General features: G+C 44.8%; 1 protein-coding gene across 1 annotated transcript in view; it reads left to right on the top strand.

The window, feature by feature from the left end:
• Positions 1-11,150: 11,150 nt before the first annotated feature.
• The window catches only part of adam19a (ADAM metallopeptidase domain 19a), a 102,145-nt gene continuing 91,358 nt past the window's right edge, over positions 11,151-21,937 (top strand). The window contains exon 1 of the mRNA XM_023831406.2: positions 11,151-11,469. Within this exon, the coding sequence (XP_023687174.1) occupies positions 11,346-11,469 (124 nt within the window). The 5' untranslated portion in view covers positions 11,151-11,345. The remainder of the gene's footprint in view (positions 11,470-21,937) is intronic.

The following is a 21,937-nucleotide window of genomic DNA, read 5'->3' on the forward strand; positions in this document are numbered from 1 at the left end:
CCATCACAGGGCACAAGGCAGGGAACAGCCCAGGATGGGGCACCAACCCATCACAGGGCACAAGGCAGGGAACAGCCCAGGATGGGGCACCAACCCATCACAGGGCACAAGGCAGGGAACAGCCCAGGATGGGGCACCAACCCATCACAGGGCACAAGGCAGGGAACAGCCCAGGATGGGGCACCAACCCATCACAGGGCACAAGGCAGGGAACAGCCCAGGATGGGGCACCAACCCATCACAGGGCACAAGGCAGGGAACAGCCCAGGATGGGGCACCAACCCATCACAGGGCACAAGGCAGGGAACAGCCCAGGATGGGGCACCAACCCATCACAGGGCACAAGGCAGGGAACAGCCCAGGATGGGGCACCAACCCATCACAGGGCACAAGGCAGTGAATAACCCAGGGTGGGGCACCAACCCATCACAGGGCACACACACCGTTCACACCTATGGGCAACCTGGCAACTCCAATTAGCCTCAGCATGTTTTTGGACTGTGGGGGGAAACCAGAGTACCTGAAGGAAACTGCACAGCGACATGAGTAAAATGGGCAAACTCTCCACACATGGAGGTATGGTGGAGATTTGAACCCAATTCCCAGAGGTGTGAGATGACTGTGCTGACCACTGCACCACCCCTAGGGGCAAATCTGCAATTGCTAATTCAATTTAAAATACCGCAGTAGGTTTGACTGACATAATACCGTGGTGTTCCACTGTCTCTGTCCTGCGCTGCCCAGGAATGACTTCCAGAACATTTCCCCCATTAGCCATTACAATCTGCTAAATAAGCAGTGAGAAGATGGATTTATGGAAGGCAGGACTGATCTGCCAATTAAATGTTGAACCATTTAGACCTTTAAATTCATTTGAAATTTGCATGGCTTTCAGTATGGGCATCCAATCACTGGGGGCTATAATCGTGAGGATTTTAGCTCCTATGCCAGTCCTACCTTAAAAAAAAAAGTCAAGCCCCAGGTAAACTGGACTTTGCCCCTGATTTTTTTTAATGACTAGAAACACCACTGGGTTGCAGTCTATTCCTGTTCTTTTTTCTTATTGTTATATATATACATATATAACTAGTGCTGTTCATATTCATGCAGCATTATTCCTACACATTAATACTTCACGTTAATCCCTGAGTGTGCCCTGTAGCCGGATAGGCTCCGGACCCCCCCACGACGTCCCTGAATGGGACAGGCAGTTACAGGTGCTCATCCCTGCGGGGAAATGATCTTTTTGCACATCCCATCTTGCTTGCCTTGAAGCACACAGACACCCGTACAAGTGAGAGCGATTCTGTGGCTCACTGTACAGTCAGACAGTGTCCAGCAGCCCAGAGCAGTTCAGGCAAAGGGCATGCTTAAGGGCAGCATAACTCTTCCAGAGCATTTGAACCAGCGACCTTCTGATTAGAGGCCTAACTTGCAGAGACACACAACCAAAGGCAAATAGTTGGTATTCCCTGAACAGGGCTGTGGGGGTAATAGCACCAAATCCTAACCACTAGACCCCCAGGGACCCCTGTGCCAACTGGATTTTTTTTTAAGTTTACAAATAGGATTAACCTCAATTTATCATGTAATGAAAGTATACTGAATAATATTAAACTGCAGGATAGTCCTTCACCTTTGCTGTTCCTATAGTTGCAGTACCCACACTACGCAATAGAGGGCGTATTTGGATTACATTTAAATATTGAACCCACGGTAAGCGTTAAGTGGAAGACGGTTATGACTTTAGCCTGAAAATCTGAAAATCCCAAATATGGTTGTGTTATATGACTTTCTTATAAAACATTTCTTGGTACGACCCACATATTCAGCCATTTTCTATATAACATATGTTTGTTTTTAGGAATATCAATTATCCATCAGGGTTCTGGAAACTCATTTGAGACTCTGAAAGGGCAGGGCTTTCACCCTGCTGTGCCCAGTCTGTGTCATAAGCTCTTCCACAGCCATAGATGGAAGCAATCAAACTACCTTACCGCAGGAGTCTCACTGCAGTCATGCTTTGCCTAATATCACAAATATTAATATTTACAACACATGGCTTCTGTCTATGCTCTCTCAACAGTTTGTTAGATTTAATTAATTCAGCGAAATATGGACTTATTTTATAAAATGTCTCCATCCATCGGATCAAAATAAATCCCAGGTTGCTCGTAGTTCGCACAGCTGGGCTGATATCACATATCATCGTCGTTAGGTTCCTCTGTGACATTGAGTCATATAATGCAGTAGAATTCCAGCACGATTCACTGCCTTCCAGTGGGAATGAACAATTTCCTGGGAAAATTATCCATCGTATCACGCTGATAAATCACAGATAGACTGTTTCACCATCCATATCATGGCCACGTGTCTGTTCATTAAGTGCCATGTGGCCAAAGGTTCACTGGTTTGTTTTTCTTTCTGGTCAATGAAATTAGCTCCCGTGTGTACAATTAAGACATTTAAAACATTATTTACGCTCCAATTTTTACGAACGAAAAAGGTTGGCCCTAAAATAGCGTACATATGTGTAGCTGACCTGACGAGCTAGGTCATTTTAGTCTAGGTCGTCCAGTTTAGGCGGTTTTTGGGCATGGGGGGTGCAACATTCTTTCCTATGTTAAGGATACAGCTAATAACATATTTTCAGTGGTCGTCTTGTTCCGAAAGCAGCGCCACTCTTTCCAAAATGTTGAATTTGTTATTTCAGAAAAAAACTAAATTACAGCTTTGAATATAATGTCAAAGGATAATGAATGTATGCCGTAACTGCTCACAGGCTGAGAAAATAACATGCTATTTTGTCTCTTATTATTGACAGTTGTGTTTCTGCAAAGATGTGGTTTTCCCATTCGAATTGTATATAGATTGGCATCATTACTGGATATGGAAAATCAGCCAAGGTAGTCATTTCAAATGAAAAGATGAAGAAAATCACATGGAATATGCATATATATTTGTCTTGTTTTGGGACGGTAGTATACTTAAGGCCTCTTTAAAATCACTGTTAATGTCACAAAATCAGTGTATTCTGTTGCCTATTGCTACCCTAAAATAGCAATCCTGCAGTTTTTGTCACTTAGAATAGGGACAACTATGACTAACAATGTTCTTTCTAGGAGCTGAATTGAAAGGGAGGTGCTTTTGGAAGGTGATCGCTGGCCGGACTGCATATGATACTAACAGTGGATGATCGGTGGGTTCCATCACCCAATCGCTACGTTCATCCTCTCTCAAACTGTGGGCCGATACATTGGCGCCTAAATGGCTGAGCGTTACCTGTCGGAACGGGTTTTTTCGTGACGTCGCTTCACCTTATCTGTACCCAGCATCTGGAATTTCAACGATAACATGTGGGACACATTACTCATGCTATTCTATTAGATAGCCTGCCGGTCTACTGGCTACGTTCTAAAGCGTAATTAGCTCAAAGTGGCCTGATTCTTAGTCCCTTCTGTCAGTACCAGTAAGTGTTTATGAGACAGGCTTCTAACTTTAAAATGTTTTGAATAAAGGGCTGTTTTATATGGTCCATAAATTGATTATTATGCAGTAGGGCAATATCCCCTCTAGGTGAGTCCTGCATTCGTACCGTCTGGGATGGATTTTGGATTCCTGCAACCCTCAAGTGAAGGTTTTTGTATTATTATTATTATTATTATTATTATTATTATAAGCCGCCTACAAAGAGAATGATAGAGTGTCGCATCGCATGACCTGGTCACCTGACCTAAAGAGTTTGACAGAAGAGTGAAGGAAAAGCGCCCAATGAGAGCTCAGCATATATGTGGGACCTCCTTCAGGACAGCTGGGAAAGTCCCTGGTGTAATTGGGGTTAAGGGCCTTGCTCAAGGGCTCAATGGTGGAATCACTCTACCAAGCCAGGGATTTGAACTGGCAACCTTCTGAGCCCCAACCTACAGAACTGCCCCCAACAAATTAATTTTTGATTACTTTTTTGGTCAATGCATAATTCCATTTGTATTATTTTATAGTTTTGATGTCATTATAATTATTGTAAAATGTAGTGAATACTACAAGTAAACCTCTGCATGGGTGGGTGTGTCCAAACTTTTGACTGGTGCATTTTTTTAATCATGATGTCCGACGCTTCCTGAGTCAGTCCACCTGTCGCACAAGCACGTGGATTAAAAGCCTCAAAATGACTCTTTCGCCACAGAACATGTTCTCACACAGGGACATGCTTAACACTCGAGTCAAGTGTGAATATTTATGGAGATAATAAGCCCAGAGGAAACTTAGATAACGACACTTAAATTGAGTTCTTCCTAGGGTGCTGTTCGGCTCAAAGTGACATACGGCGCACAAACGGGGAACACGAGAGTACTTCTGGGTTTCCTAAGCCAAATGCAAGGTCAGGCCAGCTTTTGCAGATACATATTAAAATGCAGCTACCTTGAGGTGGCCTCTACGATGTAATGCTATCCACCAGATTTGTTAGTGTGGGCACTGGAAGACGTTTTGACTTTACTGAAGTTCTTTTGTATCATCGATAGCTATCAGCAGCTAACATTGGTAGCCTGTTTGGAGATATAAAGTCACCCCTGAGCCGTTGTGAGGTAAATAGCATAATGCTATATTCAGGGTCACCAACTTTGGTCAGCTGGCTGGGGTGAGGTTACTAATCCAAGACAGGTCTGCACACGCATTTTAATGTATGTAACAGTTTTATTACCTTGTAAATAGTCTGTAGGGTCTGCAAACTACCCCAACACTTTTGATGTAGTAAATTTTAGGTTTCTAATGGAATAATATCATGGGTAAAAGTTTTTTTTCGTGGGGGGGGGGGGGGGGTTGGTTTGTAACTCCCTCAATAATCAAAGCCAGTCAATACAACCCCCTGGACTCCCCCATAAAATGGATGGAGACCCCAACCCCCCTCTCCCAATACTCAACCCTAAGTTATGCCCTTAAATAATATAGATTTACCATAAAATTTCCCGCAAGAGTCTAAAAGTGTGAGAGTCACGCCAGACACGAGACAGTTGGCAACACCATATATTTTTCTTTGACGAACCAGACGGGAGGGGGAGTGTTTTAAACCCTCAGCACTGCACAGCTACTCCTAGCACTACTGTTTGTTAGTGCAACGTTTCGGAAACATTTTGAAACAGCATGGGTGCCCTTTGGAAATCAATTTAGTCAAGTTGCCATCCCATGTTTCACCCCAATTAACCAATCAAGCCAGAGATATTATAGAAAATAAGCCCATGGTAATTATCAGTGGTCACTGCCGGATCCTTCCTTATCTCGGATTCTTTCATGCTATCTGGCTGCATAACCGATTCTGTTGTTTTCTTTGGCCGTGAGACAATCCTTTCCACAGGCTGAAATAAATACAATGTTTACCTTATTTCCATAATTAAATTAGCCTTTGCATTGACATGAGGGCTGTTGTATAGCCCCTAGCAGCTATTAAGCTCTTTGTTCCAAATGCCCTCTCAGCATACCACACCTAAACAGTAATGTATTTAGATGTATGGTAATACGTGATAATACTATGGTAATTAATACTCAGTTCATATAATCCGTCTAGTCCATGACAGTAATGTGTTATCAATTAAGGTGCTGTCATTTTTACTGTATTTAGTAGGTGACAGTTGTTGTGTTTTTCAGTCACATTATTCATTTGTTTATAGCCTCGGTCTGTGGGTTTTAATGTTGCCTCAAACCTTGGGTTTGAATGGCACCCTTGCCCGTACGTGTGTGTGGGGTTTATCACTCTCTCTGTGGTGTACAGGTTTTCGTGGGTGTACTACTCCATGAAAGTCATGCGCTTAGGTTCATTGGCATCTCTGAATTCCCCATTGCATTTGTGCCTCCTGCTGGCATAACCAGAGCGTACCCTTGACCTGTGCCCCCCCCCCCCCCGACGCTCCACCTCTACTAGAATAAGGAGCTGGAAGATTATGGATAGCATCTGTATGTTATAACAAGCTGAATTCTGTCCCTGTTCACCTTTGCTTCACTGTCATTTTGTGAAGTGATACTTCATTATGAAGACGTGTAGTATTAGAGAGTTGTTATTGGATTTGAGTCCTGCATTCAACATGCCAACCAAACGCATTGATTTGCCAGCCATCCGCAGCCGTCCTCATCTGGCCGCAAAGGTAAGGTGCTCTTCCACTGAGGCACATTGAGGAGCCCCAGCATTTAAGGAGACACTTATCTTCTGTCAGGCAAACAAGTTTAGGGAGGAATTGTTCAGAGCGATGGGGGACACCCCTTACAGAGAGATTTAGCTGTTTCATTTCACCCTCTGTTGCTTTTTTTTATGAAGCCCTGAATCTTGTTCCTCGTGTTCTTTCTGAGGGCCGCCACACAACCAAACATTTCTACTGTCACAAGCAGAATATGTGCCAGACGACTTTCAATGAATCTTTCGCATTTGCGATGTCGTTGCCGCTTTGCAATCGCAGGTGTGACTGCTGTTCTCTCAGAAATAATTTGCTGAGAAGATGACTTCAGTGGGCTCTTCGGAGTATAGAAATGGGACATGAAGAAGCGAGAGAGAATGACGAGGTGCTGTCGTTTACAGCGTATATGTTGGGAGGGGCCCAGGCTACAGGAATCATGGAATTTAAACAACAGTCCATTACTTATCCTCTGATATGGTGCAGAGTTATAAATCCAGCCACGATGTTTGGGTGACATATAGCGCCTCCTGCATTTTATTCTCCACAAAACAATTCGGTTTCATGAAATTCCAAGACTTTCTATGGGCATTTAAGTAGCCGGCACTTTCCCTGGGAATTGTAATAGCGTTTCTATAACACATAGCAGACCAGAGCAATAAGAGAGACTTACAGAGAATGATGGCTAAGTATGTCATATTGGTACCTGGGGAAATCTTCAAAACTGAAAGGGCACTCTGAGAGATACAGTTAATGATGATCCACTGTGCACAAACATCCTTCATCAGGAAAATAAATAAATAAATGCTTTTAGATTTTCATTTTTAATTTGTTTAAAACCTCTGTTCCCATCGAGATAAAATAGTTTCCCTGGTCCTTGGAAAGGTTAAATGATAATGACAAGAGCTACCCTGTCTGTGATGCTCAAAGATCAATTTATGATTTATCGCAGTGTATTAATTCGGTTTTTTTTAAGTAACCCATGCGGAGTTCGGAGTATATATTTATATTGCAGATCTGGCCCCTGCTTTGTAATGTTTTCTGGGTATTGATTGCAATTCAACTCATCAATCCGAAAATACTCTCCCTGTTTTATAAGCTGTTAATTTGTCTAATCATCGCAGATGTTCTTCCTCCAGTTCATCACAGTCTTAGGTGACATTATACACAAATATGGATTGATATCCGTGTTTTGCTCTGTTCATCGTTACTGCAGAATTGCTTATCGTATCTATATCCTTGAACAAAATTGGGTCTCCTCATGAAAAGCGTGGCAGATGATATTTGTTTCCTGTTCTAAGATGACTGTTGACACTGACACAGGACTAGCAGCAATTAAATAAATAAAAAATAAACGAAGTGAAAACATGTATGATGAATAAAAAATGAAATTAAACGAGAAAAAGAAATGTATGAAAGCAAGGTCATGCGTTGTGTAAACGGGATGGCAGGAGGCTTCCGGCAGGCTGACGAGAAACGAGAAACCTCCTCGGCGCAATTTGGGTTTGCGTCTCCATGTTTTCCAGCGGTTCCAAAATCAAATAGCATGCGTGTCACAAGGACATACTGAACTGGGGAGATAAAACCCTTTGGCCGGCGTCTCCGGCAAAATCCTCCGCTGTCGCCCCGCAATCCGTGGCATTGCGTTACAGCTAAATGGGGGTTTTGCTCGTCCAGTGAATGATAGGAATTAAACTGGGGAAAGAGAGAGGGCCGGGGGGAGTGGTGTTGGCCGGAATGCTTGGTATTCCTGAGGTGAGGCCCCTCCGGTTTGTGGAAATTACAATCATACAGACGCTCGCTTCCTTATACGACACAAAGTGAACCAATGTCACAGTTCGCGCACCTGGCGGACAGGAGCTAATACGATTTTGATTCGCACGCCTTTTTGTCGCCTGCTTGAATTAAATCTCGAGCATCACTGCCAAAGTCTATATTTCCTTCTTCATTATTTATGAATAGTCTATTTGTGATGAAAAAGAACAAGGTGGTGAATGGAGGATTTGGTGAAAATGAATTCAGATTACAATAGGGATTATTGTGCTTTGGAAATGACAGAGGGTTTGAGTTCACGATCCCCAATTTTGAGGGCAGTAATGTGGCGCAATAGTGAGTAAATTGAACTGTGTTCAAGTCCTATATGGGCCCCACCCGTACCGAATCACAGTCCAGCTTTTAACCCGAAATTATTCTGTGAAAATATTGTGTTACGTAAACAGGAAAGAATGCGGCTGTAATTCTACCTTACATAAAAGACTGGAAATAGCCTATAAGATACCGCTAAACTTTTCGCAGCACGATGGCTCAGTGGGTAACCCCACTGCCTCGCATCTGCAGGGCTGTGAGTGTGAATCACACAGCGTGTGGAGTTTGCATATTCTCCCCATTCGCATGTGTCTTCCCAGGCACACCTGTTTTATCCTACGATACAAAGACAGGCAGATATTTGGCACCACTATACACACACACACACGCACGCACACACACACACACACACGCGCGCGCACACACACACACGCACGCATGCAAACACAGACACACGCGCGCGCACACACACAAACACACGCACGCACACAGACACACACGCGCGCGCACACACAGACACACACACACAAGCTTGTACTCATATCTTTATGTGGACCATCCATACATTTCTATGGGCAAAACTCTAATCTCAACAATGGCAAACTTAACCCCTATACCCAGCCCTAAAATTAACCACGAGTAACCAAACAAAATACAAACAAAATTGTGACATTTTTAGTCATTGAAGGGGACATGTTATGTCATCAGGGACATGTTATATTTATTTAAATGGTCCCCATAACGTCAAAACAACATGATCTTTTATCACATTATTGTGACATTTGGTCCCCACAACGTATTAAAATACAGCACATACAATGGGTTTTTCCATTCTTGGTGGATTCAGGCCAACAAGATCCCCAAAAGCTGTGGAACACCATCGTATAATTTCACTGCATTGTTCACAGTGTCAAACATTGATAACGATACAATAAATGAGCTGGTATAATGTAAATTTATATTGGACAGACCATTAAAACAAACCGTAGAAACACTCAAATTAAATGTATGTATTTTTGAGATTTTCGCTTAAAGCAGGAGCTGGCTTTTATATGGTTTGCTCTACATCAGTGGAGAACCTGTTATTGCGATTGTACATATCTGTGCAGCTTCTGCCTGTGCTGAAAATCTCACAATTGAAAGCATTACCTTGAGGAGGATGTAGTGAGGTTGCGATAAGCGAACACTCATGCCTCGGTAGTGCAGAAATTCGCCCGTGCCATTTAATCGCGCGCTTTGTGCATTCCTGTCGTGACCGTAAACACCACTGCAGGCCTGTTTCACGGCAACCTTTGTCTGCGAACCCACACATGATTTTTTCATGTTGTTCTGCCCTCGTCCGAAATTCGGTAACCTTTTCATAGCATTTGCCAAGATGTGGCATTCCTGGAGTCGGTACATTGATTCATGACCTCGTCAGCATTTATGACAACTCGTTATAAAACGTATAATTGTAAAAGTATGAGTGCAATCAGTATGTCACTAGCGGCCTGACAAATCAACTTGTCACACATTGCTGGACTTGTTTGGCTCCAACAACCACACAGCTGTTGTCTTAATATTCATTAATAATGGTCATTCATTTGTAAGTTATCTGTGACTTTTATGCAGGCACGTAGCCACGTGCACCCACCCACAGAACAATCTGCCGAGGGTAAAGTAGGATCGCCAGTTTGACTATGGACTTGTACTGTATGTATGATTTTGCAATGGTCTGACAAGTAAGGTATCCCCTGCCTTGTGCCTTATGCATCTGGGAACATGGGAATCACTATCTTGCAGGGCATACGTGGCGATGGACGTATGGATGGATGGATGGATGGATATTATTGTTATTATTATTTGTTATAATCTTTGCGTACCGCCCAGATAACTTGATGCATTTACTCAGATTCAAACGAACGGATAGTCTATACTCTCAAACAGAAGCCTGGAAATTGAAACCTAATGATCAAGCACAATATTTTCAATGGTCAGTTGATAGACACACTTATAGATGATCCTTATCAACGTGTGCCACATGACCGACAGTCCATGGGATATAGGACTTGTCCAGTGTTGCTGGATTTGTTAAAGCGGAATATTTTAGCCGTGATCCAAAATAAAGACTAGCGTGAGTCATACCCTGTGTTAATCTACTACGGAGAAAGAGGCATTGGCTAGACCAAGAGTAGGGGGTGGGGAAAACGGTTTAAAATAAAGATTGGCGTTACATTATGTGTGAGCTCAACGTCCCATGTCCAACGTCCAACGTCCCATGCAGATTCAAACTAAATATACAAATTCAGACCAAATATACACAATGAAAACATATTTCCCTGAATGTTAAGTCAATGAATTTGTCGACGTTTTCTGAAGGAGAGCTTCCGCTTGTCCTAATCTCTACAGCGGCAGATTAATTGTCGATATGACGCGTGAGCTTGCCAACTGAGACAAATTAATTCCATTTATTGCATTGTTACATTGTTGCGGTTCAGTTTAATTAACGTTAATGCACAGTTTATCTCGGCGCTGGCAAACATGTATAACTTCTTTGACAGACTGCCTTTATGCTGGATTTTAAAACAATTTTCTTTCGCGTTAGTCTCTGCAAAAATAATTAGTGTAAAACCAAATAAAAAGTTACCGCCGCCACATAAAAGAGTAAAGCAACTTGTAGACACTTGTAAAAGTATATATGCATGCAATTAGCCTGTATTTGACTAGTCCAGGCTAACGTAAAGAAGAAGAAGAATTTAAATGTTTTGTTTTATTACTGCTAGTTGTTTTTGAAGAGGCAGATTGGCTTTGCCACGATTTTATGAGACATCAGCGTAGCGATGAGTCAAAAAAAATAGTCTTTGTCTCTGCTGATGATCTGATTTGGAAGCTCGAACTTTCCTACTGGGTAGCGTTAATGGTGCCATAGTATTTGTTTCGTTTTGTTTCGTCGCGGAGGCGTTATTTCAGGCTTGCAAGCTTCAGGAAAGGACTAAGCAGGCGTCCGCAAGCCCGATCCATTCCTTGTTTTGCCGCACACCACCGTTCCCAGCGGAGAGCAGAGGGGAAACAGCACGGCGGAGAGGAGTGAGGAGACGGATAACGGTACTTAGAAGATCGGGGATGTACAGCAAACACAGGCAGAAAAGGGTCCGAATCGCGCCTACAGAATGCGGATGCAGGATGATTTTGTCCGTCTTATTGCTGTACACCATACTGGGAACTGTGAACGGACACGCCGCACAAGGTAAACCCCCCCGGCGGTCCTCACGCTACTTTCAAAGTTGCTTTATCTACCAGTTGCGTGTAGCGCACGCCGGCGAATGCGATTAAATATTTCCAAAGACGATCCCTTTCTCTTTAGTGTGTCCGATCGTCCTGCTGTTATTACCGCTTTTCTTTTTTATCATTATTATTTTTTAGTATTATTTCTTTTTGAATGCGTGCTGCAGAAAAAGATTCCTTTGCAAGTGGTGTGGTTTTGCGATTTCCATAAAAGGATGGGTACTGAGTCGGGTTCATTCAAGGAGTGGGCTGTTGTCAGATATTAAAGAAGCCACTGTATAGATGTACGACAGACGTTGGCGTGCGGCATATATATATATTTTTTTAATTAAACTTTTGTTCTCATTGTAGCTGTTATTCAGCCCAGTTTAAGATTATGAAGTCAACAGTGGCCAGTCGCTGCACATTTTTGCGTTAACGGGCGTGTGTACGTGTGTTTCTATAAAGGGTAACACTTTTTAAAAAATCTTTATTTATAGGCTTTGATGTAGCTTGCTAATAAACTATTGATATGTCACATTAGCTCATGATACCTTTACGGTCTCGAGTATGTATACTTCTCTCCTGTAAATAAATAGGCTGCGTTAACTTCGTAACTAGCTAACCATTTACGCTGCGTTATTTTAAGGAGCGTTAAAATCGCCCAGAACTGAAGCATTTAGCAAAGGCGAAGTAATTGAAAATCTGACCATGTTGGTCCACCCAGATGCTGATATGATCGCACCTCGGTGTGACAGTTCCACACATGGAAGGGAAACTCTTAAGTCCACCAGTTAATGCCATCCTCCGTATTACCCACGTTTAGGTGTTTCTGCTGAAAATGTATGAAGAGACAAATATTGACTTTGAATGGTTCTTATTGATTGTGGTAACAAGCCTAGGATTTATTAATTTGTATGTGTCAGTATTTTTTTTTACATTTATCATGATTTTTTTTTTTTGTAAATTTCTTATTCAATCCATCATCCATCAGTGGAGCTGCGGCCAGGGATGGTCCTAATTAATTTGTGTCAGCTGAGCCCTACTATGTTGTCTCCTTGCCCACTCCAATCTGGACACAGTGCTAATGTGCTCTGAAGCTGCACGTTGCCATTCCGTCACCAGACACACACCATTTGCCAAGTTTATTAATAATAAGTTGATGGTGTTCTTCAGAAGTGACACTCTTGGCTAGATATGTAGATGTTTTTTTTAGGCGGGCAGTTAACCCAGACAGGGGTATTGCAGCTCAGCCCTTCCTGTTGCCCAGCACCTCCCACGTTGCAGCCAAACTTCCCGAAATGCCATGTTGCCCGCGGCCCTGTTGGCACGCACGCCAGCTTCGTCCAGCTCGGTTCCGATTGCCCTGTGCTGCTGGCTAATGCGGAGATCCCTGGAGGGAAGTCAGCTCCGGGGGCTCGAGATGCTGGTCCTCTCTCTCGACTCTCTCTTTATCAGTGTCTGGGATGCTGCCCGGACTCTCGATTGCGAGCGGCGAGCGGCCACAGTGCGCCATGACTTCAGCGTGAGCGTAGCGGGGAAGCTACGGTTCCTGCTTTTCAATGGCAAAATGAAGCATATATCCCCGCTCTGTAATCCCGCATCTGCTCTCTCTACGGCAGGTACAATCCTGATAGCGATCAAGCCCCTTCTAGTCGGCTAAACGTTTTAGAAGATGCTGATGAAATCACTCTGGAATTTGAACCATACGGGATTTGAACCAACAACCTCCTTATCATAGACACAGTGTCCTAACCTGCTGAGCCCCCCAACTGTAGCTAACTTTTCTTGTACGTTTTTGAGTAAAAATGAAAGTATTTGATTACAATACAGTTTTTAGAGTTGTAGCTGTCTCTGCAGGGTCCGGTTTAGAGTTCTCATGCTCTGTTTGCTATTAAACTAATCTGAAGGAAATACCATGTATTTTATCTTACTTAAAAAGCACTTGCTTGGGGAAAAAAAAACGCACTTTCTCTATCATTTATCTCTTAAGTACCCATACAGAAAATGGCCTGATAGAGAGTTATGCCATTGAATCATACTGTTTTCAAGTGAATTTCAGGGGATTTACTGAAGGGTTCTGTATGGGCTAATGTGTCACAGGAATAAAGTAGATATTTTGTGTTTCTTTGGGTAGGAATCATGTCTTTGAGGACAAAATAGAAAACCGAGAGACTTAAGTAACAATATTTGCACAAATAAGGGCCCAAAGAAATGAAATCTATTACATCTATTCAAGAGAAAGGGGATTCACAACTGGCATGTATTATACAGATGAAATCCTGCAGATTAAGTGTGAATGGTGTAAGCAGCCCCTGATCATCTATATAAAAAATCTATTTCCAAAGGACACTCCCAGTTCGGAGTCGGAGCCACAGGACGTGCGCATGTTTAATTCCCAGCTGCCGTTTGGCACCTGGCAGCACAAGTGACAGAGAAACAACTGCGTGTGTTTATATACATTGACAGTGTGTGTCTGTCAGCAAGTTTGTTTGAGGTTTCCGAAGTATCAGCGTAAAGTGGTTTCATAAGAACTGAAAAGTGCGTAACCTGCGTCTGAAAATATTTCGGAAGCATTTTCTGTAGCTTGATGCTTCAATTATTATTTTCACTCGGTTTTTCAACTTGAAATTGGCTTCGAACTGTGGATACAGACATACAGTGCCAGCCGGCTTCCCTCCGCCCTGCACTCTTTATGATACGCTTTGATATACAGTCATGCGTCGCATAACGACGGGGATACGTTGTGAGAAATGTCGTTAGATGATTTTCCGTTGTGAGAACATCATAGAGTGTACTTACACAAACCTAGATGGTAAATCCTACGACACACCTACACTATGTGCTGAAGCCTAAATAACGATTACAAATACACTAGAGTGAATGAATAAACCATTAACATAGTTGTTTATTATCATTATCATACGTGATTGTACAGTATGTGCTATGCTTTTACATGACTGGCAGCGCAGTAGATGTGTTTATAGCAGCATTACCGCAAACGTGAGTGATGCATTGTTACGACGACTATGATGTCATTTTCAGCTCCATTGTGCCTTTATGGGACCACTGTCGTATATGCAGTGCGTTGTTGACCAAAGCATCATTATACGGCAAATTTATATTTGATTCAAATGTATCTACAACAATATTTGCACAAATAATGTGGCAGGGCCCAAAGAAATGATCTACATTTGAATCAAGATGCTACGCGCTGTGCATGTAAACTATTAAAACGTGTTTAAATGACCACTTTTGTTTCACTTTAGTTGCAGATAAGCTGAAACTTTAACCGTTCATGACCCGTGAGGCTCAGATACGGTTTTACTTTCTGTCCTGACCCTTTTAGAGCCTATTTCAGAAATAAACCACTGCGCGCTCTTCATAAGCCCGTGATACCGACGTGCGGGTCCCATGAGCTGGAACAGTCCGGAAGGACTCTCGAGACCCCGGACGTGAAAATGAACCTAGCATCAGGCCAGAGCCCTCTCACGCAAGATTTTCATTTTCGTATTCCATAACGCGTCTGAGGCTGTGACTTTAATTCGGCCTCTCGCTGCCACTGAAACGTCCCCCGTCACCCTGGCTACGGGGGCCGCATGATGTGGACCGTTATGCATGTGGACGGGGGGTGCTGTGCAGCCCTGTGGATTAGGGTGCTGTGCCTGGTATCGGAAGGTCGCCGGCTCAGATCCCTGGGTCGGCAAAGTGAGTCACCATTGGGCCCTTGAGTACCCTCCCCCTCCTATTGGCTCAGGGACTGGGTCACCCTGCTTTAAGACCTGTCCAGCAGAATCCTGCAGAAAGCTAACACTCGTCTCTTCCCGTCCCGTCGCGTAAGAGGGTGAAAATGAGTCTGTGTGGGTTTGTGTTGCTGTCGTTACATATTTATGCTCTGGCTGATGTTTGTCTTGGGACACCTCTTGCGGGACACACCCTGCCCCCCCCGAGGGAGTCAGCATGTCTTATGTGCAGGTCATGACTGGCCGTTTGAGAACACTGGCAGTGTTGGCCGTCCAGCACTGCAGCTGAAAGCCCAGCTGCATCGGGGTGTCAGACAGGGACCACTAAGAGATCCGATAATTCATCTAGCTGCGAAAAGCTCCACGAAAACATATGTTTGGCTGCAGTTTAACGCGTCTGACTTTGCTGAAGGGCAGCACATGTGCACATTTATTTATTTATTTATTTTGTGGAGGCGGAGTGTACAACTGAATGCCAGACATCTGGATTACAGTCCAGTCTCTTGTCCATTACAGATACTTCCCCATGTGATTTCTGCTGTTCTTCTTTTGGCCACATACTCCATTGTGAAATATTCCTTGCTTCCTGCTGTGGGCTCTACACACACACAAATACACACAAACACACACACTCACACCCCACCCTGAAGCGTGGCAATGGGGCAGAGTGAACTCGCACACGTTTGAGAGCCTGGTCCCACGCTTTTGTCACTGTAAACATATTTTCAAGGGACGATAAAAAGACAGACAGTGAATATTGGTGGGGAAAAAAAATAGGCTTTATGAATCGTTGCTAGGTGCTTAATCTGTATGGCTACAGTAAGCATCAAGCTGTTTAGAATATTTAATATATTTAATTTTTTGAAAAACATCTGCCAAGGCAGATTAATTGCAGTATGTTCTTTATATACTGTATTTAAATTTCACATTTGGCTGATATACTGAAATCAGGTCAAGATTTCATAGAAAGCAAATCGTATATAATAATGTCACTTTATAAGGCTGATTCAATCCTTTGTTAACAAGCTAATTATCTTCTGTATCTTTAGAAGGGGGTACTTGCATTCATAATTAATACCTTCCTTATCTTGTGATTTTTATTTATTCTTCTTATTATTTTTTAGTATGTTCTCTGACTTGAAACCAGTCTGATTCCACACTGCTTCTCATCTTAATAGGCACTGCTTTCATGTAATGTAGCTCAGGGGTGACCTATCGACCCCCCCCCCCCCCCCCGGAGCCAGACGCCGCTCCCACTAGCCGCGCCTTGCAGGACTCCCAGCCCGGCAGCACAAACAGACCTGGTGGTTTGAATTAGAACATGCTCCATCTGTTGCCTGGGACGACTCTACTTAATGTTCACACTCCAGCCTGGACCGTCTTCCTCGGGGGGGTTTATCCCACTGGGACTCAGAGATAATTGGTTTCATGTGAGAGAGAGACGCAAATTAGTAGGTGGGTTATTGGGAGCTTTGTTTTTTCCCACAAGGGTCAGCCGTGGGATAAGGATTTCTTCTGATAAAAAAAAAAAAAAATGCACACACACATACTGTTTAACATTCAAACAGTGACTTGAAGTAAAATTAGACCCTTTATCTGCGATGATTGGCAGGGAAGGATAAAGATTAATACCTGCTACCAGCGGTATCCGCACGAGGCACTAACCTGGCGTTCAGGCGTCGCTCGGCGCTGTCCCGGGTGGCGGCTTCCCGTAAGCGCGACCTTAATTGAGCCAGCGGGGTGTTTTTTTTTTTTTTTGAACGCCTACAGACGGGTGGACAGGGATGGCATGCAGAGCCGGGGAAAACGACGGTGCCATATCAAAGCCACGACACGTGTGAAATGGTGGGATGCTCGTGAGAGGAGATGCACTGGAGGCAGTGGATTTGAATACAGCACTGGGGGGGGGGGGGAGGGTTGGGGGCATGGTGGCAAACGGTAGCCGAGATAAGACGATGAATGCCGTCGGCGTCACGCTCGCTTGGGCTTGCAGCTCGTCAACGCCGAGGTGTCATAGGTTCCCAACACCCAGCTGCCGTGGCATTGAATCTGTGTGGGGTGACGCCACTGTCACCGACTGGAGCGTCACGCCTCCCCAACAAGCCCCACACCCACCTTGGCTTTAAAAATACCAGTACGGGGACATTATTTGAACCTGGAGATGAGCTGGAGTGCGTGGGTCCGCATAGTGGGTGGTGTTGGTGGGAGAGGCGACGAGGCACTGGTCGGGGTCCGCATTCGCTCCTCCTGATGAGGCTGAGGCTGCTGGATGTGGCGGAGAGATGGATGACGCTGTGTGTAGCTCAGCTAGTTAGGTATCTGTGCCCAGGGGGGTTTGGGTTTAAATCCCAGTGCCAGCAGAGTAATCACGTCAGGGCCATAAACCTCAGCTGCTCCTGGGGTACTAACTGACCCTGCTCCCGGGCTCCAGGCTTTTCTCACTTGAGTGTTGCTTTGGGCAAAAGCATCTGCTACATAAATTTAATGGTAATTCTTTCAGTGAGCTATCTGTACAAAGCAGGTAGGAGGAATTCTCAAAAAGAACAATCATTACCATGGCCGTGGGACATTGTGAGTGGGAGAGACTGAGGCTGTGTTCGGCTTCACTTCTGAGTGCACAGGCGTGGCTGTGACTGTGAAAGCCGGCATGGGGCTGTGGCTGTGAAGGTCCTGGCTTGCATGGGCCTGCAGCTGTGAAGGTCCAGGCCGGCATCCAGTAATGACTGTGATGGATCTGGCTAGCATCTAGTCATGACTGTGAAGGACCCGGCCGGCAAGGGTTCGTGACTGTGAAGGACCCGGCTGGGAAGGGATCATGACTGTGAAGGACCCGGCCGGCAAGGGGCCTTGACTGTGAAGGATTCAGCCAGCATGGGGACTTGACTGTGAAGAATCCGCTAGCAAGTGACCTTGACTGTGTAGAACCCAGCCGGCAATGGATTGTAACTGTGAAGGACCTGGCTGGCATGGGTTCGTGACTGAAGGACCTAGCTGGCAAGGGGCCTTGACTGTGAAGAACCTGGCTGGGAAGGGAACATGACTGTGAAGAGCCCGGCTGGCAAGGGATTATGACTGTGAAGGACCCAGCTGGCACAAGGCCCTGACTGTGAAGGACCCAGCCAGCGAGGGACTGTGACTCTGAAGGACTCTGCAGCACTGTACCATAACTGTGAAGGAACCCACCAACACGAGGCCGTGACTGCACAGGCCTTGGCTGGCACTGGGCTGTGACTGTGAAGGACCCCACCGGCATGGGACCATAACTGTCACTGTGTCGAATTGCCACAGTGGGAACATTCATAGATGACGTATTTAAATCATGTGTACCGTGGGCAGTCAGAATTTAAAAAAAAAATGTAATACAACTTCATAAAGATAACTCTAGTTATGATTATGATGTCATGGAAAGCACCTTGCAGAAAAAATAGCTTACTGAGAAAGAATGGCCAGAATATAATCACTGCTGAGGGCGTTTTGGTTAATGTGACACATCCCCATTTACACCTCACAGTCTGAGGAAGTGAGCATAGAGTGTGTAACAGCAGCATATGGAATCGAACTCATCGTCCTGCATGGAGTTTAGCACAGAGTAGTTATTTGGCATGTCAACAGTGACAGTCAGAACAGGTCAGCTAACAGGTTTCAGATGGCAGCTGGACTGGAAAGTTACAGGGGCAGAATAGCTCAGAAGGTCACCGGAAGGAGCCTCCTGTCACTCTGCACAGTCTCAGCTTCGGTGATCATCCACTTCCTTTCTATATAGCGCCCTTTCCTTCTCTCAAAATGCACACTTGCATAAATTGTATATATTTTAACAGACACTTTTATTCAAAGCGATGTACATTTTTCAGAGAGCAGAGTCAGCTGGAGATTGAGGGCCTCGCTCAGGGACCCTAACAGTGAAATCACTGCGGGGATTTGAACTGGCAACTTTCTGATCACAGGCACAGAATCCTGACCCACTGAGCTGCTTGGCTAAAATGAGAAAATTTCATGGAAAATTGCACTTTTAAAATAACGATTTCTTGAAATTTTAAGATTTTTTTTTGTAAATGCGGCACATCACAAATCACTATCGCTCTGCTGGATCTTCTCTACTTCGATGCAAAATATTAGTGAGAGGAATTAATTTTACAGCAAACTGGCCTTTTCTGTACTTGTAGCTATAAAGCGTTGTCACACAGCGTCCAGGTTTTCATTAAATCCCCTCTCTCTTCACGCACGCAATGCAGTGTATGCATTTCCTCAGGTAGGCAGTGTCGCCGTTGTCTTTTGAAGGGATTAATTTGTTTTGCACGCTATGCTTCGGAGTCTCCCGGTACGCTTGACGTGCATTCAGGTAGGGACATGGTGTTCGCCCCTTTTCTATAATTCCATTTTTGAGAGGCAAAGACAACATATAGCCTTAGGCTTAACACAGGCATGTGTCAGAGTATTTGCTATTTAAGTGACCATAGAAAGCAATATGCTGAATATAATGTTGCAAATTGGCGTGTCTCATGTTCTCATTTCCTGGATGTCAACACTCTATTGGTCACGCTGGCGGTTACTGTGATATGGAACTATAGCTACTGCACTATTAACATGATCATCGACGTGAGGCATCAGAGGCAGGTTTACATGCTCTGTTGTTGACACATGGATCTCCAACTATGGAGAGTTGTCTCTGTTTGAGGAGTTTTGTGGGTGACTAAATGTCCATCAGTACGACACTGGAATGCAACAGGACTTGTGTGGGCATGTTGTATGAAATGTGTTTTGCAGGTTATACAGATAGCCCTGTTTTTGAGCACTGGTTTTGATTTTGTTCATTAAGGGTGCTTTTGGGCCATCAATAGCCATGATTGAAGAGCAAATTTCCAAAACTGACTCAGTCCATTCTATGCTGCTGTTGAGATGAGACTATGGCGTTTAATTAGTGCATAAACTTGCGCGCATAAAAACCACGCGCACGTATGCGCTCGCGAGCTGAATACCCTTCCTCTCTACGCGCTCGTGTTCGCTGAACCCTATCTACGCACTTGCTGGACCCTATCTACGTGCTCGCTGGACCCTATCTACGCGCTCGCGTTCGCTGGACCCTCTCTGGACCCTATCTACACGCTCGCGTTCGCTGTACCCTAGCTACGCGCTCGCGTTCGCTGGACCCTCTCTACGCGCTCGCATTCGCTGGACCCTATCTACCCGCTCGCGTTCGCTGGACCCTATCTACCCGCTCGCGTTCGCTGGACCCTCTCTACGCGCTCGCGTTCGCTGGACCCTATCTACGCGCTCGCGTTTGCTGGACCCTAGCTACGCGCTCGCGTTCGCTGGATCCTCTCTACCCGCTTGCGTTCGCTGGACCCTCTCTACCCGCTTGCGTTCGCTGGACCATATCTACGCGCTCGCGTTCGCTGGACCCTAGCTACACGCTCGCGTTCGCTGGACCCTCTCTACGCGTTCGCTGGACCCTCTCTACGCGTTCGCTGGACCCTAGCTACACGCTCGCGTTCGCTGGACCCTAGCTACACGCTCGCGTTCGCTGGACCCTCTCTACGCGCTCGCGTTCGCTGGACCCTATCTACGCGCTCGCGTTCGCTGGACCCTATCTACGCGCTCGCGTTCGCTGGACCCTCTCTACGCGCTCGCGTTCGCTTGACCCTATCTACGCGCTCGCGTTCGCTGGACCCTATCTACGCGCTCGCGTGCAATAATCGGCGTGCATCGCTGTCTGTGTAGTGGACATCACGATTCTGTCATTTAAAACACCCCACCTTTCTTCCATTAAAAGTTGTTAAAGCCATAAAACTGAATATCGAATATGAGGCTAACTTAACCGCGATCACTGGTCAGTTATCTTCATCTTCTACCAAAGCAAATAGCCAATCATAGTCAATATTCAAAAAAAACTATCAAAGAAGCGGAGACATTAGCCACTGTTCCCGCCTCCAAAGTGTCAAAATTCATCCTGTCGAGGGAGTAAGTGCTGTGCAGACGCGAGCGCGTAGATAAGGTCCAACGAACGCGAGCGCGTAAAGAGGATGTGTTTTTTGGCACTAATTAAACGCCATACGAGACCGCCAATGAGCTAAAGTGGGGCCAATGAGCTAATGTGTTACGTTATTGACTATGTATTATAGTCCACGTAAACTTTCTCAATAACGTATCACGTAGACTGGATGAATTTTGAAAATGTCCTCTTCAGTACGAAAACAGTTTGAACCTCTTGCCTCCAGTGCAGATTAGTAATGGATAAACAGGTCGTGAACTCAAGGTTGTGCACAGAGAAAGTTCAGGAAGTGAAAGAAGAAGGTCTTGTTGAAAACAGAGGGAAAATTGAGGAACTGAAGCCCAGATGCATTCGGTTTAGATCCACCCACTGGCGCATACTGAGTGATACACATATGTCAAGATTTTCATTGTCTCATTGATTGGTACGAAATCCTGTTAAAGTCCGTACTTTTCAGCTTTCCAGCCCTAAAAGCCCTTCTGTGCTAAAAGAAGCACTACACTCATATACAGCAGGTATTTTGTCCATTTTTCTGGGACCGCTTATTCGATATGAAGTTGTGGCGAGCTTCTACCCCCAAAGTCCCCAACTCTTGTTCCCTGTGGGGTAAATTCCATCAGCAACACAAAGGCAGGGTCCACTGCAAATTTGCCCAGGGGGACCCCGATGATAAAATTTGCCGAGCGTGTTTCCCTGATGATCAGCACAGAGCTGAAGGC

Source organism: Paramormyrops kingsleyae, chromosome 12 (assembly GCF_048594095.1).
Source record: "Paramormyrops kingsleyae isolate MSU_618 chromosome 12, PKINGS_0.4, whole genome shotgun sequence".
Lineage (NCBI taxonomy): Eukaryota > Metazoa > Chordata > Actinopteri > Osteoglossiformes > Mormyridae > Paramormyrops > Paramormyrops kingsleyae.